A 13,527-nucleotide genomic window follows, 5' to 3' on the forward strand; every position below is an offset into this window, starting at 1 on the left:
ATTTTTGAGCACCAGACTCTGGTGTTGCAGAATTTACAGACCATGTGACTCTTGACGAAGTCATAACTGCTTTTTGTAGACAAACAGCTGCTGGAGTCGACTGTATCCTCTCATCCTCAGTCATCACTGGGATTTTTATTTAGCTATTATTGTGGAAAATAATATCGCCATATCGATAATTTCTAGCCCCCCTAGTATTTCCGTTTTTGGTGAGTATCAACGAGATACAACAGATTCATTTACTTTTGATTATATGTTGAATTCAAACTTATTCTGGAAGGAAATCAAGACCAGTTTTTCTCAGTAGATTTGAAGAAATCAAATAACAAGGACACAAGAGATGAGTTGCTGTCTACTTTATTGAACTACTTCACATAAAATAATATGTAACTACTTCTTTGAGTTCCTTCAAACTCGAGCAAAACTTCTGCGTTTGCGAGATGCTGGAGCTGGTCTGGAGCAGTCTGTTGGGCCGCAGTGACATTCCTCCACGTGAATGTATGTGAACGGAACCACGTCCCCGTTCTCGCAGTACAAATCGATCGTGTGATTCCTGGAGTTGGTTTCCCGACAGCAGGAGCAGGAACGTTGAATTGCAGATTCCCCTTCGGAGTATCTTTAAAACGAAGAATGTGAGAAGTTGCTCGATAAAGACCTAACAGAGGTGTGTCGTCCTCACCTGGTGAAGGTGTTGCAGGATCCTTCACAGTAAGGAACATCGACTTCATCGTGACTCTGGCAGTTGTTATGTGTTATTCGCATTTTCCTGGAGATCTTCTTACAAGCCTTCTCTCTCTCCACGCCTGTTTGGAAGAAAACCATCATCCTTCCAACAATACTATCCTGTAGGAGTTATTAATACTCACAGACGTGGCAACAGCCATTTGCTGCTGTTTGAATTGTGTCCTGCAGGTGGCGACACATTTATTAATCAATTTAACCAAATAGGTTAAAAAAAAAGGTTTTCAGTGGAACTTACAGGTTGGCAGTTGCTTTCCTGGAATGGCGGACAAACGGTGTTTGACCGAATGGCCTCGTATGTCTCACCGTTCTTAACACACGTGTAGTATTCACAGTTCCTCTCATGTGACGACCAGGTTTCTCCAAGCTAATCGGAAACACCACACATGAGACACATAAATAAAAGAGTTGATGTCCCGAAAGGCAAACCTGCAGAACATGTGTTTCCCCATCATGATCCAGGACACAGTGTGTCTTCAGGCATCGACCGCAGCATTCATCCAAGTCAGTTCTCACGTATTCATAACCCTGAGAGATGGAGAGCATTTGTTAAATCACATCATGGACAAACGTGTCTTGGTTCCCATCAAAATGAAGGACACTCACCTGGTCACAGGTCTCGTTACATTTGGGATATTCACATCTGATCTCATGCAGACCAGAGCCCGGCTCCACCTCTTCGCTGCAGTTGCATATCTTGCACTGATCCACCTCCACTAGATCTCCAGGCTAAACACAGAAAGACAAGAGAATAAAGTATTCTGCTGATGTTGATAAGAGCTGGTTAAAAATACCTTTATTGCTAGCAAATATAATTGAAAATTGGCAGATTAACAGCTATATTTATTTGGCATAAGAATCGATCAGAGAGCATAAAGCTTGAAAACAAATACAATGACTTCCTTGGCCAATAAAATTGAGCAACAAGGAGGATATGAATGTGGTGAAGGTATACTTAATGTGTGAATCTTATTCCAAATGTCAGATATGTGTAATACAATTACAGCCTTTATAGATGGAAACAAATACCAATATCTAACCTAAGAAAAACATCAAAAAGATTGATATTTAAGAAAAAAAAGTCTCGATAAAGTCATTATATATAGGTGGGGCTGTAGATATAGTCATTGCTTTTAAACAGACTTTAATGATCACATTTGATGTGATGATCTCATTTACTTAACTATCTGATATTGAACAAAAATGTAGTCCCGTGTTCCGCCTGCACATGACGTAAAATAACCAGTATTATACTATTCAACAGACCAAAGCATGTCCCCCCTCAAATTGAAAGTTGAAAAAAGTAATCATCTGCTATTCAAAGCTGTATCTATTCTATGTGATATTTGTGACTTAAAAATAATTCATTGACACTGCTATTTACCTTGTATTCTGTGGTTTTGTGGATGCAGACCTTTTTAGGTTCTGGAAAGAAAAAGTGCAACTATGAACACCATGCTCAACAAACGAAAGATGATGCATTGAAGGCATTATGGTACTTGCCACAAACGTGTTTCGGGCAGCATTTTCCATCAGGATAATAAATGACTGGATAATATCCCATTGGACAATTCATGCTAACGCTTGGACACATGTTGCTATGACATTCTGTGGACGTATTTATTATTAATAAAAGAAAAATTGAGTGATTAACTTTACAGAAGATTTTAAAGCAACTTACGACAAACAAAGGCAAAACAGCAGGGATTTTCCGGATCTACCCGTTTGACAAGGATGAAGCCTGGGTCGATGCAGTTAGCCTTGGGTGGTGGTGGGCAGATCTTGGGCTTACAGGTCACAGACTTGGTGGACTCCTCACAGGTGCAGGTTTCACATTTGTACTCGAAGATTTCTTCAAACTAAAACAGTTGATGGATGTAGTCACAAACTTGTAGTTAACAAAATTAATAGGACTTAAGAGGAGAATAATACCTCACGAGCGACACCATCTGGGTCAAGACATCCTGTGAATTGAAAAAAATGTAAAAGTTTTTTTTTTTTTAATCAGTCATTCTTCGTCTTCTTCTGCTTCATCTAGGGGAGAGATACATGCTCTCCCTTGCCCGTTCCGGTCCTCAACCGTGGTCTCCTACCGGAGGGAACTGCCCTGTACACCTCACCAGCAGGGATTCCAGGAGGCATCCTAATCAGATGCCCAAGCTCCCTCACCGGACTGCTCTCTTTGGTTCTACTGTAAGCCTCCCCCGGATGTCTGTGCTTCTCACCCAATTACTAAGGAGGAGCCCAACCACCCTGGCCCAACTCATTTTAGCTGCTAATACCTGTGATCCTGTTCTTTCGGTCTTAGTAAATGTTAGAAATTGGAAATTTACCGCACTTATCCACGCAAATGCCAGAATCTTTACTGAAGAGTTTCATTCCATCTGGACAGTAGCAACCCTCTGTTTTGTAGATAAACGCTGGTTCATGCAGACTGAAATTATCAACAAAAAAAAAGTTTAAAGCTCAGTCCACATGAACTCATATGATATCCTACTTACCTGTGTTCACATGTTGGCTGTTCAGAAGGACCACATGGATTGTAAACTTTTCCCTGTGGGCATTCAACCTCTGTTTGAAAAAGAAAGTCTGAAATGTTATTAAAACATTCACTAAAGACACCCAAGTTATTTGTATTGAAGTCTGTATATTTCAGGAACGCACCACACAGTGTAGTATATTCCCTCCAGTTCAGGCAAACCCCAGCCTGTGAACAAACCGAAGCATACATCTGCAAACTCGTACACTCGATTGCCCGGTCAGAACCGTGGCAACTGTCATATGCACAGGCTTGATAGAAATTGTAGGGGTTGACAAATGGATGGCATTCTGCAAAAACACTGTGGAGGGAAATAATTAAGAAAACAATAAAAGTTTTCTGTAGATTTAAATAACAGAACTCATTTTCTGAGGTTTACCTGCTCAGTAGTAGGTCACACATAGAGTTTGGTCTGCATGGAATAGGGGTAGGAGCGTGTTGAAGTTTTTTATGGGCCACACGTGGAACAATGCAGTTTGGCTGGTAAATATCGCTTACTAGCCAGTGAGCGGCCATCATGCCACAATCATTAACCAGTCGCCCTCCTGGCAACATGCAGTCATCGCCTTGGTTGTTGTTGCATGTTCCTAAAGCAGGACCATGGAATATACATCAATATACGCACAAAAAATGTAAACATTGTCATGAAAAAGAAGCATAAAGATGGCCTCACCACACTGGCCCTGTGTGTTTCCTTCAAAGAACTTGGAAGGAATAGTGATGTTAAAAGCAGATAATGTCACAGAGAGGATGACCTCCAATTTTTCTATCTCAAAAACAAGTGCAGGTCCAGAATTTGATATCTTGACTCCTTGGTTCCAATAAGGCAATTTCAGGTGATCTCCCTCTTTGATTGCCTTGCAAAAGAAAAATAGATGTGAAATCAAATTATAAAAATGTGTCTGAAGGGTTAAGTTTTGTAATAAATGCATGTGTCACCTCTAGTTCAGGTACTCCCATTGCATTATGATTCCTTAGAGTAATGACATCTGAGCCGTATGATATTATAATAGATCGAGGGCAGGTAACCACTCCAAAGGGATCACAAAGGTCTTTGTCAACATAAATCCTTAAGTTATGCTTTGGTGAAATCTCTTCCATCAGAACGTAGGTGCAGTTTCCTTGGAAACTATAATAATGTCCGTCAAAGGTTACATGGTGCGAATCTCCCCATCCCGTACAATTACCTACAAGAAATAAAATGCAAATCAATGCAGATAGTTTCAAAACAAAGACTCTTAATAACATATTTACTTACAGTTACAGGTGTAGTGTTGGCAGCACTGGTAGTCATCATAGACAAGAACAGGTTTCTCTCCATTAGCACAAGTAATCTCATTAATGGGAGGGCACTCAAATGGGATTATTTCAATCACATTATTCTCAATGCATCTTGCCATGGTGCAGTTGCACAAAAAGAAGGTCTCATTTTGCTGTTAAATAAAAAACAATATTGTAAAATATAAATATTGAGATAAATACGAAGATTTCCCCCATTTTAAGAATCTTACCGCTACTTCCCATTCTGGGCACGTGGGCACAGAAGGGGTGGTTGTTGTCGTCCAGTCTGGTTCAACAGGTGCAGTTTGGTGGGGTGGTGTTCCACCAGTAACAACAGTTGGAAATAATGTTGTAGTAGATGGGCCAACTGGTGCCGGAACAGATTGTTGGGAAGCAGTGCTAGATTGCAAAGATGTCCAAAGTGTAGATTTGGTGGTGAGATGAGAGCTAATGTTTGGTGAACTAGTTGATCGTTCAGTCAAGTAAGTAGTTCTTGTAGGCAACACAGTTGACTCTGTTGGCTCCCATGTTTTAGAGATATATTCTGTTGTAGATTGAAATGGAGGAGAACTTTCAAAGGACGTTAAGGACATTGTTGATTCAGTCGATGCCAATCCTGGAGACAAAGTTGTCCTCCAAGTGGTTGTTTCAGTTGTCCCCGTGTTACTAGTCTCAGAACCAATTGGCACCCTTGTAGTTTTTGTCAATGTGGTTGGCTTTGGTGTTGAAGTTGAAGATATGGATGTAAATGTGGACAATCCTTCGGCTGTAGAAGAGGAGGGTTTGGTTGCTAGAGTTGTTGAAGTAGTAAATGAAGCTTGCTGTGTTGTGGTTGCAGTAGTTCCAGGTGGGGCTGTAGAGGACGTTTTTGTACTGAGCTGTTCTTTAACAGTAGAAAACGTTTTTGTTGGAACAGTAACTGTACTTGTTGTGGTGGTCGACTTTTCTATTGGTGAATATGAAGATGGTACTGTGGATTCTGTGTTTGTGGTTGTCTCTATGGTTGAAGAAGAAGATTCAGTTGTGGAAGAAGTGATTTTACTCGTTGAAGTTGCCGTTGTTTGAGGAGAAAAAGTGCGCTCACTTGTAGCAGATGATGCTTCAAGGGATATGCTGGTTATCGCTGTTGCTGTGCTGGGCGAGGTTGATGTTGTACTTGGGTAGTACTGCGTCGATGTGCTTACTGGTCCAGCAGTCGTAGCTGTCCTCCCTGTCGTTGTTTCAGTTGTCACCGTGTTACTAGTCTCAGAACCAGTTGGCACCCTTGTAGTTTTTGTCAATGTGGTGGGCTTTGGTGTTGATGTTGAAGATATTGATGTAAATGTGGACAATCCTTCGGCTGTAGAAGAGGATGGTTTGGTTGCTAGAGTTGTTGAAGTAGTAAATGAAGCTTGCTGTGTTGTGGTTGCAGTAGTTCCAGGTGGGGCTGTAGAGGATGTTTCTGTACTGAACTGTTCTTTAACAGTAGAAAACGTTTTTGTTGGAACAGTAACCGTACTTGTTGTGCTGGTCGACTTTTCTATTGGTGAATATGAAGATGGTACTGTGGATTCTGTGGTTGTCTCTATGGTTGCAGAAGAAGATTCAGTTGTGGAAGAAGTGATTTTACTCATTGAAGTTGCCGTTGTTTGAGGAGAAAAAGTGCTCCCACTTGTAGCAGATGATGCTTCAAGGGATATGCTGGTTATCGCTGTCGCTGTGCTGGGCGAGGTTGATGTTGTACTTGGGTAGTACTGCGTCGATGTGCTTACTGGTTCAGCAGTCGTAGCTGTCCTCCCTGTCGTTGTTTCAGTTGTCACCGTGTTACTAGTCTCAGAACCAGTTGGCACCCTTGTAGTTTTTGTCAATGTGGTGGGCTTTGGTGTTGATGTTGAAGATATGGATGCAAATGTGGACAATCCTTCGGCTGTAGAAGAGGAGGGTTTGGTTGCTAGAGTTGTTGAAGTAGTAAATGAAGCTTGCTGTGTTGTGGTTGCAGTAGTTCCAGGTGGGGCTGTAGAGGACGTTTTTGTACTGAACTGTTCTTTAACAGTAGAAAACGTTTTTGTTGGAACAGTAACTGTACTTGTTGTGGTGGTCGACTTTTCTATTGGTGAATATGAAGATGGTACTGTGGATTCTGTGTTTGTGGTTGTCTCTATGGTTGCAGAAGAAGATTCAGTTGTGGAAGAAGTGATTTTACTCATTGAAGTTGCCGTTGTTTGAGGAGAAAAAGTGCGCTCACTTGTAGCAGATGATGCTTCAAGGGATATGCTGGTTATCGCTGTTGCTGTGCTGGGCGAGGTTGATGTTGTACTTGGGTACTGCGTCGATGTGCTTACTGGTCCAGCAGTCGTAGTTGTCCTCCCTGTTGTTGTTTCAGTTGTCACCGTGTTACTAGTCTCAGACCCAGTTGGCACCCTTGTAGTTTTTGTCAATGTGGTTGGCTTTGGTGTTGATGTTGAAGATATGGATGCAAATGTGGACAATCCTTCGGCTGTATAAGAGGAGGGTTTGGTTGCTAGAGTTGTTGAAGTAGTAAATGAAGCTTGCTGTGTTGTGGTTGCAGTGGTTCCAGGTGGGGCTGTAGAGGACGTTTTTGTACTGAACTGTTCTTTAACAGTAGAAAACGTTTTTGTTGGAACCGTAACCGTACCTGTTGTGGTGGTCGACTTTTCTATTGGTGAATATGAAGATGGTACTGTGGATTCTGTGTTTGTGGTTGTCTCTTTGGTTGAAGAAGAAGATTCAGTTGTGGAAGAAGTGATTTTACTCATTGAAGTTGCCGTTGTTTGAGGAGAAAAAGTGCTCCCACTTGTAGCAGATGATGCTTCAAGGGATATGCTGGTTATCGCTGTTGCTGTGCTGGGCGAGGTTGATGTTGTACTTGGGTAGTACTGCGTCGATGTGTTTACTGGTCCAGCAGTCGTAGCTGTCCTCCCTGTCGTTGTTTCAGTTGTCACCGTGTTACTAGTCTCAGAACCAGTTGGCACCCTTGTAGTTTTTGTCAATGTGGTGGGCTTTGGTGTTGATGTTGAAGATATTGATGAAAATGTGGACAATCCTTCGGCTGTAGAAGAGGAGGGTTTGGTTGCTAGAGTTGTTGAAGTAGTAAATGAAGCTTGCTGTGTTGTGGTTGCAGTAGGTCCAGGTGGGGCTGTAGAGGACGTTTTTGTACTGAACTGTTCTTTAACAGTAGAAAACGTTTTTGTTGGAACAGTAACTGTACTTGTTGTGGTGGTCGACTTTTCTATTGGTGAATATGAAGATGGTACTGTGGATTCTGTATTTGTGGTTGTCTCTATGGTTGCAGAAGAAGATTCAGTTGTGGAAGAAGTGATTTTACTCGTTGAAGTTGCCGTTGTTTGAGGAGAAAAAGTGCGCTCACTTGTAGCAGATGATGCTTCAAGGGATATGCTGGTTATCGCTGTTGCTGTGCTGGGCGAGGTTGATGTTGTACTTGGGTAGTACTGCGTCGATGTGCTTACTGGTCCAGCAGTCGTAGCTGTCCTCCCTGTCGTTGTTTCAGTTGTCACCGTGTTACTAGTCTCAGAACCAGTTGGCACCCTTGTAGTTTTTGTCAATGTGGTGGGCTTTGGTGTTGATGTTGAAGATATTGATGTAAATGTGGACAATCCTTCGGCTGTAGAAGAGGATGGTTTGGTTGCTAGAGTTGTTGAAGTAGTAAATGAAGCTTGCTGTGTTGTGGTTGCAGTAGTTCCAGGTGGGGCTGTAGAGGATGTTTCTGTACTGAACTGTTCTTTAACAGTAGAAAACGTTTTTGTTGGAACAGTAACCGTACTTGTTGTGGTGGTCGACTTTTCTATTGGTGAATATGAAGATGGTACTGTGGATTCTGTGGTTGTGGTTGTCTCTATGGTTGCAGAAGAAGATTCAGTTGTGGAAGAAGTGATTTTACTCATTGAAGTTGCCGTTGTTTGAGGAGAAAAAGTGCTCCCACTTGTAGCAGATGATGCTTCAAGGGATATGCTGGTTATCGCTGTCGCTGTGCTGGGAGAGGTTGATGTTGTACTTGGGTAGTACTGCGTCGATGTGCTTACTGGTTCAGCAGTCGTAGCTGTCCTCCCTGTCGTTGTTTCAGTTGTCATCGTGTTACTAGTCTCAGAACCAGTTGGCACCCTTGTAGTTTTTGTCAATGTGGTGGGCTTTGGTGTTGATGTTGAAGATATGGATGCAAATGTGGACAATCCTTCGGCTGTAGAAGAGGAGGGTTTGGTTGCTAGAGTTGTTGAAGTAGTAAATGAAGCTTGCTGTGTTGTGGTTGCAGTAGTTCCAGGTGGGGCTGTAGAGGACGTTTTTGTACTGAACTGTTCTTTAACAGTAGAAAACGTTTTTGTTGGAACAGTAACTGTACTTGTTGTGGTGGTCGACTTTTCTATTGGTGAATATGAAGATGGTACTGTGGATTCTGTGTTTGTGGTTGTCTCTATGGTTGAAGAAGAAGATTCAGTTGTGGAAGAAGTGATTTTACTCGTTGAAGTTGCCGTTGTTTGAGGAGAAAAAGTGCGCTCACTTGTAGCAGATGATGCTTCAAGGGATATGCTGGTTATCGCTGTTGCTGTGCTGGGCGAGGTTGATGTTGTACTTGGGTAGTACTGCGTCGATGTGCTTACTGGTCCAGCAGTCGTAGCTGTCCTCCCTGTCGTTGTTTCAGTTGTCACCGTGTTACTAGTCTCAGAACCAGTTGGCACCCTTGTAGTTTTTGTCAATGTGGTGGGCTTTGGTGTTGATGTTGAAGATATTGATGTAAATGTGGACAATCCTTCGGCTGTAGAAGAGGATGGTTTGGTTGCTAGAGTTGTTGAAGTAGTAAATGAAGCTTGCTGTGTTGTGGTTGCACTAGTTCCAGGTGGGGCTGTAGAGGATGTTTCTGTACTGAACTGTTCTTTAACAGTAGAAAACGTTTTTGTTGGAACAGTAACCGTACTTGTTGTGGTGGTCGACTTTTCTATTGGTGAATATGAAGATGGTACTGTGGATGCTGTGGTTGTGGTTGTCTCTATGGTTGCAGAAGAAGATTCAGTTGTGGAAGAAGTGATTTTACTCATTGAAGTTGCCGTTGTTTGAGGAGAAAAAGTGCGCTCACTTGTAGCAGATGATGCTTCAAAGGATATGCTGGTTATCGCTGTTGCTGTGCTGGGAGAGGTTGATGTTATACTTGGGTACTGCGTCGATGTGCTTACTGGTCCAGCAGTCGTAGTTGTCCTCCCTGTTGTTGTTTCAGTTGTCACCGTGTTACTAGTCTCAGACCCAGTTGGCACCCTTGTAGTTTTTGTCAATGTGGTTGGCTTTGGTGTTGATGTTGAAGATATGGATGCAAATGTGGACAATCCTTCGGCTGTAGAAGAGGAGGGTTTGGTTGCTAGAGTTGTTGAAGTAGTAAATGAAGCTTGCTGTGTTGTGGTTGCAGTAGTTCCAGGTGGGGCTGTAGAGGATGTTTCTGTACTGAACTGTTCTTTAACAGTAGAAAACGTTTTTGTTGGAACAGTAACCGTACTTGTTGTGGTGGTCGACTTTTCTATTGGTGAATATGAAGATGGTACTGTGGATTCTGTGGTTGTGGTTGTCTCTATGGTTGCAGAAGAAGATTCAGTTGTGGAAGAAGTGATTTTACTCATTGAAGTTGCCGTTGTTTGAGGAGAAAAAGTGCGCTCACTTGTAGCAGATGATGCTTCAAAGGATATGCTGGTTATCGCTGTTGCTGTGCTGGGAGAGGTTGATGTTATACTTGGGTACTGCGTCGATGTGCTTACTGGTCCAGCAGTCGTAGTTGTCCTCCCTGTTGTTGTTTCAGTTGTCACCGTGTTACTAGTCTCAGAACCAGTTGGCACCCTTGTAGTTTTTGTCAATGTGGTTGGCTTTGGTGTTGATGTTGAAGATATGGATGCAAATGTGGACAATCCTTCGGCTGTAGAAGAGGAGGGTTTGGTTGCTAGAGTTGTTGAAGTAGTAAATGAAGCTTGCTGTGTTGTGGTTGCAGTAGTTCCAGGTGGGGCTGTAGAGGATGTTTCTGTACTGAACTGTTCTTTAACAGTAGAAAACGTTTTTGTTGGAACAGTAACCGTACTTGTTGTGGTGGTCGACTTTTCTATTGGTGAATATGAAGATGGTACTGTGGATTCTGTGGTTGTGGTTGTCTCTATGGTTGCAGAAGAAGATTCAGTTGTGGAAGAAGTGATTTTACTCATTGAAGTTGCCGTTGTTTGAGGAGAAAAAGTGCGCTCACTTGTAGCAGATGATGCTTCAAGGGATATGCTGGTTATCGCTGTTGCTGTGCTGGGCGAGGTTGATGTTGTACTTGGGTACTGCGTCGATGTGCTTACTGGTCCAGCAGTCGTAGTTGTCCTCCCTGTTGTTGTTTCAGTTGTCACCGTGTTACTAGTCTCAGACCCAGTTGGCACCCTTGTAGTTTTTGTCAATGTGGTTGGCTTTGGTGTTGATGTTGAAGATATGGATGCAAATGTGGACAATCCTTCGGCTGTAGAAGAGGAGGGTTTGGTTGCTAGAGTTGTTGAAGTAGTAAATGAAGCTTGCTGTGTTGTGGTTGCAGTAGTTCCAGGTGGGGCTGTAGAGGACGTTTTTGTACTGAACTGTTCTTTAACAGTAGAAAACGTTTTTGTTGGAACCGTAACCGTACTTGTTGTGGTGGTCGACTTTTCTATTGGTGAATATGAAGATGGTACTGTGGATTCTGTGTTTGTGGTTGTCTCTATGGTTGAAGAAGAAGATTCAGTTGTGGAAGAAGTGATTTTACTCATTGAAGTTGCCGTTGTTTGAGGAGAAAAAGTGCTCCCACTTGTAGCAGATGATGCTTCAAGGGATATGCTGGTTATCCCTGTTGCTGTGCTGGGTGAGGTTGATGTTGTACTTGGGTAGTACTGCGTCGATGTGCTTACTGGTCCAGCAGTCGTAGCTGTCCTCCCTGTCGTTGTTTCAGTTGTCACCGTGTTACTAGTCTCAGAACCAGTTGGCACCCTTGTAGTTTTTGTCAATGTGGTGGGCTTTGGTGTTGATGTTGAAGATATTGATAAAAATGTGGACAATCCTTCGGCTGTAGAAGAGGAGGGTTTGGTTGCTAGAGTTGTTGAAGTAGTAAATGAAGCTTGCTGTGTTGTGGTTGCAGTAGGTCCAGGTGGGGCTGTAGAGGACGTTTTTGTACTGAACTGTTCTTTAACAGTAGAAAACGTTTTTGTTGGAACAGTAACTGTACTTGTTGTGGTGGTCGACTTTTCTATTGGTGAATATGAAGATGGTACTGTGGATTCTGTATTTGTGGTTGTCTCTATGGTTGCAGAAGAAGATTCAGTTGTGGAAGAAGTGATTTTACTCATTGAAGTTGCCGTTGTTTGAGGAGAAAAAGTGCGCTCACTTGTAGCAGATGATGCTTCAAGGGATATGCTGGTTATCGCTGTTGCTGTGCTGGGCGAGGTTGATGTTGTACTTTGGTAGTACTGTGTCGATGTGCTTACTGGTCCAGCAGTCGTAGCTGTCCTCCCTGTCGTTGTTTCAGTTGTCACAGTGTTACTAGTCTCAGAACCAGTTGGCACCCTTGTAGTTTTTGTCAATGTGGTTGGCTTTGGTGTTGATGTTGAAGATATTGATGTAAATGTGGACAATCCTTCGGCTGTAGAAGAGGATGGTTTGGTTGCTAGAGTTGTTGAAGTAGTAAATGAAGCTTGCTGTGTTGTGGTTGCACTAGTTCCAGGTGGGGCTGTAGAGGATGTTTCTGTACTGAACTGTTCTTTAACAGTAGAAAACGTTTTTGTTGGAACAGTAACCGTACTTGATGTGGTGGTCGACTTTTCTATTGGTGAATATGAAGATGGTACTGTGGATTCTGTGGTTGTGGTTGTCTCTATGGTTGCAGAAGAAGATTCAGTTGTGGAAGAAGTGATTTTACTCATTGAAGTTGCCGTTGTTTGAGGAGAAAAAGTGCGCTCACTTGTAGCAGATGATGCTTCAAAGGATATGCTGGTTATCGCTGTTGCTGTGCTGGGAGAGGTTGATGTTATACTTGGGTACTGCGTCGATGTGCTTACTGGTCCAGCAGTCGTAGTTGTCCTCCCTGTTGTTGTTTCAGTTGTCACCGTGTTACTAGTCTCAGAACCAGTTGGCACCCTTGTAGTTTTTGTCAATGTGGTTGGCTTTGGTGTTGATGTTGAAGATATGGATGCAAATGTGGACAATCCTTCGGCTGTAGAAGAGGAGGGTTTGGTTGCTAGAGTTGTTGAAGTAGTAAATGAAGCTTGCTGTGTTGTGGTTGCAGTAGGTCCAGGTGGGGCTGTAGAGGACGTTTTTGTACTGAACTGTTCTTTAACAGTAGAAAACGTTTTTGTTGGAACAGTAACTGTACTTGTTGTGGTGGTCGACTTTTCTATTGGTGAATATGAAGATGGTACTGTGGATTCTGTATTTGTGGTTGTCTCTATGGTTGCAGAAGAAGATTCAGTTGTGGAAGAAGTGATTTTACTCATTGAAGTTGCCGTTGTTTGAGGAGAAAAAGTGCGCTCACTTGTAGCAGATGATGCTTCAAGGGATATGCTGGTTATCGCTGTTGCTGTGCTGGGCGAGGTTGATGTTGTACTTTGGTAGTACTGTGTCGATGTGCTTACTGGTCCAGCAGTCGTAGCTGTCCTCCCTGTCGTTGTTTCAGTTGTCACAGTGTTACTAGTCTCAGAACCAGTTGGCACCCTTGTAGTTTTTGTCAATGTGGTTGGCTTTGGTGTTGATGTTGAAGATATTGATGTAAATGTGGACAATCCTTCGGCTGTAGAAGAGGATGGTTTGGTTGCTAGAGTTGTTGAAGTAGTAAATGAAGCTTGCTGTGTTGTGGTTGCACTAGTTCCAGGTGGGGCTGTAGAGGATGTTTCTGTACTGAACTGTTCTTTAACAGTAGAAAACGTTTTTGTTGGAACAGTAACCGTACTTGATGTGGTGGTCGACTTTTCTATTGGTGAATATGAAGA

The 13,527-nt window shown here is 42.7% G+C and overlaps 1 protein-coding gene across 1 annotated transcript in view; it reads right to left on the reverse strand.

The window, feature by feature from the left end:
• Positions 1-356: 356 nt before the first annotated feature.
• LOC148073999 (uncharacterized) overlaps positions 357-13,527 on the reverse strand; it is a 41,683-nt gene continuing 28,512 nt past the window's right edge. The window contains exons 76-102 of the mRNA XM_087797794.1: positions 12,504-12,655; positions 10,844-11,039; positions 10,218-10,336; positions 9,728-9,899; positions 8,097-8,300; positions 8,001-8,054; positions 5,814-6,017; positions 5,718-5,771; positions 5,251-5,444; positions 4,792-5,105; positions 4,539-4,713; positions 4,220-4,467; positions 3,954-4,137; positions 3,660-3,867; positions 3,406-3,581; positions 3,243-3,312; positions 3,075-3,175; positions 2,674-2,705; positions 2,423-2,600; positions 2,245-2,349; positions 2,126-2,166; positions 1,348-1,470; positions 1,171-1,269; positions 980-1,108; positions 867-906; positions 680-803; positions 357-616 (exon numbers count right to left, since the gene is read on the reverse strand). Of these exons, the coding sequence (XP_087653920.1) occupies positions 409-616; positions 680-803; positions 867-906; positions 980-1,108; positions 1,171-1,269; positions 1,348-1,470; positions 2,126-2,166; positions 2,245-2,349; positions 2,423-2,600; positions 2,674-2,705; positions 3,075-3,175; positions 3,243-3,312; positions 3,406-3,581; positions 3,660-3,867; positions 3,954-4,137; positions 4,220-4,467; positions 4,539-4,713; positions 4,792-5,105; positions 5,251-5,444; positions 5,718-5,771; positions 5,814-6,017; positions 8,001-8,054; positions 8,097-8,300; positions 9,728-9,899; positions 10,218-10,336; positions 10,844-11,039; positions 12,504-12,655 (3,904 nt within the window). The 3' untranslated portion in view covers positions 357-408. The remainder of the gene's footprint in view (positions 617-679; positions 804-866; positions 907-979; positions 1,109-1,170; positions 1,270-1,347; positions 1,471-2,125; positions 2,167-2,244; positions 2,350-2,422; positions 2,601-2,673; positions 2,706-3,074; positions 3,176-3,242; positions 3,313-3,405; positions 3,582-3,659; positions 3,868-3,953; positions 4,138-4,219; positions 4,468-4,538; positions 4,714-4,791; positions 5,106-5,250; positions 5,445-5,717; positions 5,772-5,813; positions 6,018-8,000; positions 8,055-8,096; positions 8,301-9,727; positions 9,900-10,217; positions 10,337-10,843; positions 11,040-12,503; positions 12,656-13,527) is intronic.

Source organism: Callionymus lyra, chromosome 8 (genome assembly GCF_982586985.1).
Source record: "Callionymus lyra chromosome 8, fCalLyr1.hap1.1, whole genome shotgun sequence".
Lineage (NCBI taxonomy): Eukaryota > Metazoa > Chordata > Actinopteri > Syngnathiformes > Callionymidae > Callionymus > Callionymus lyra.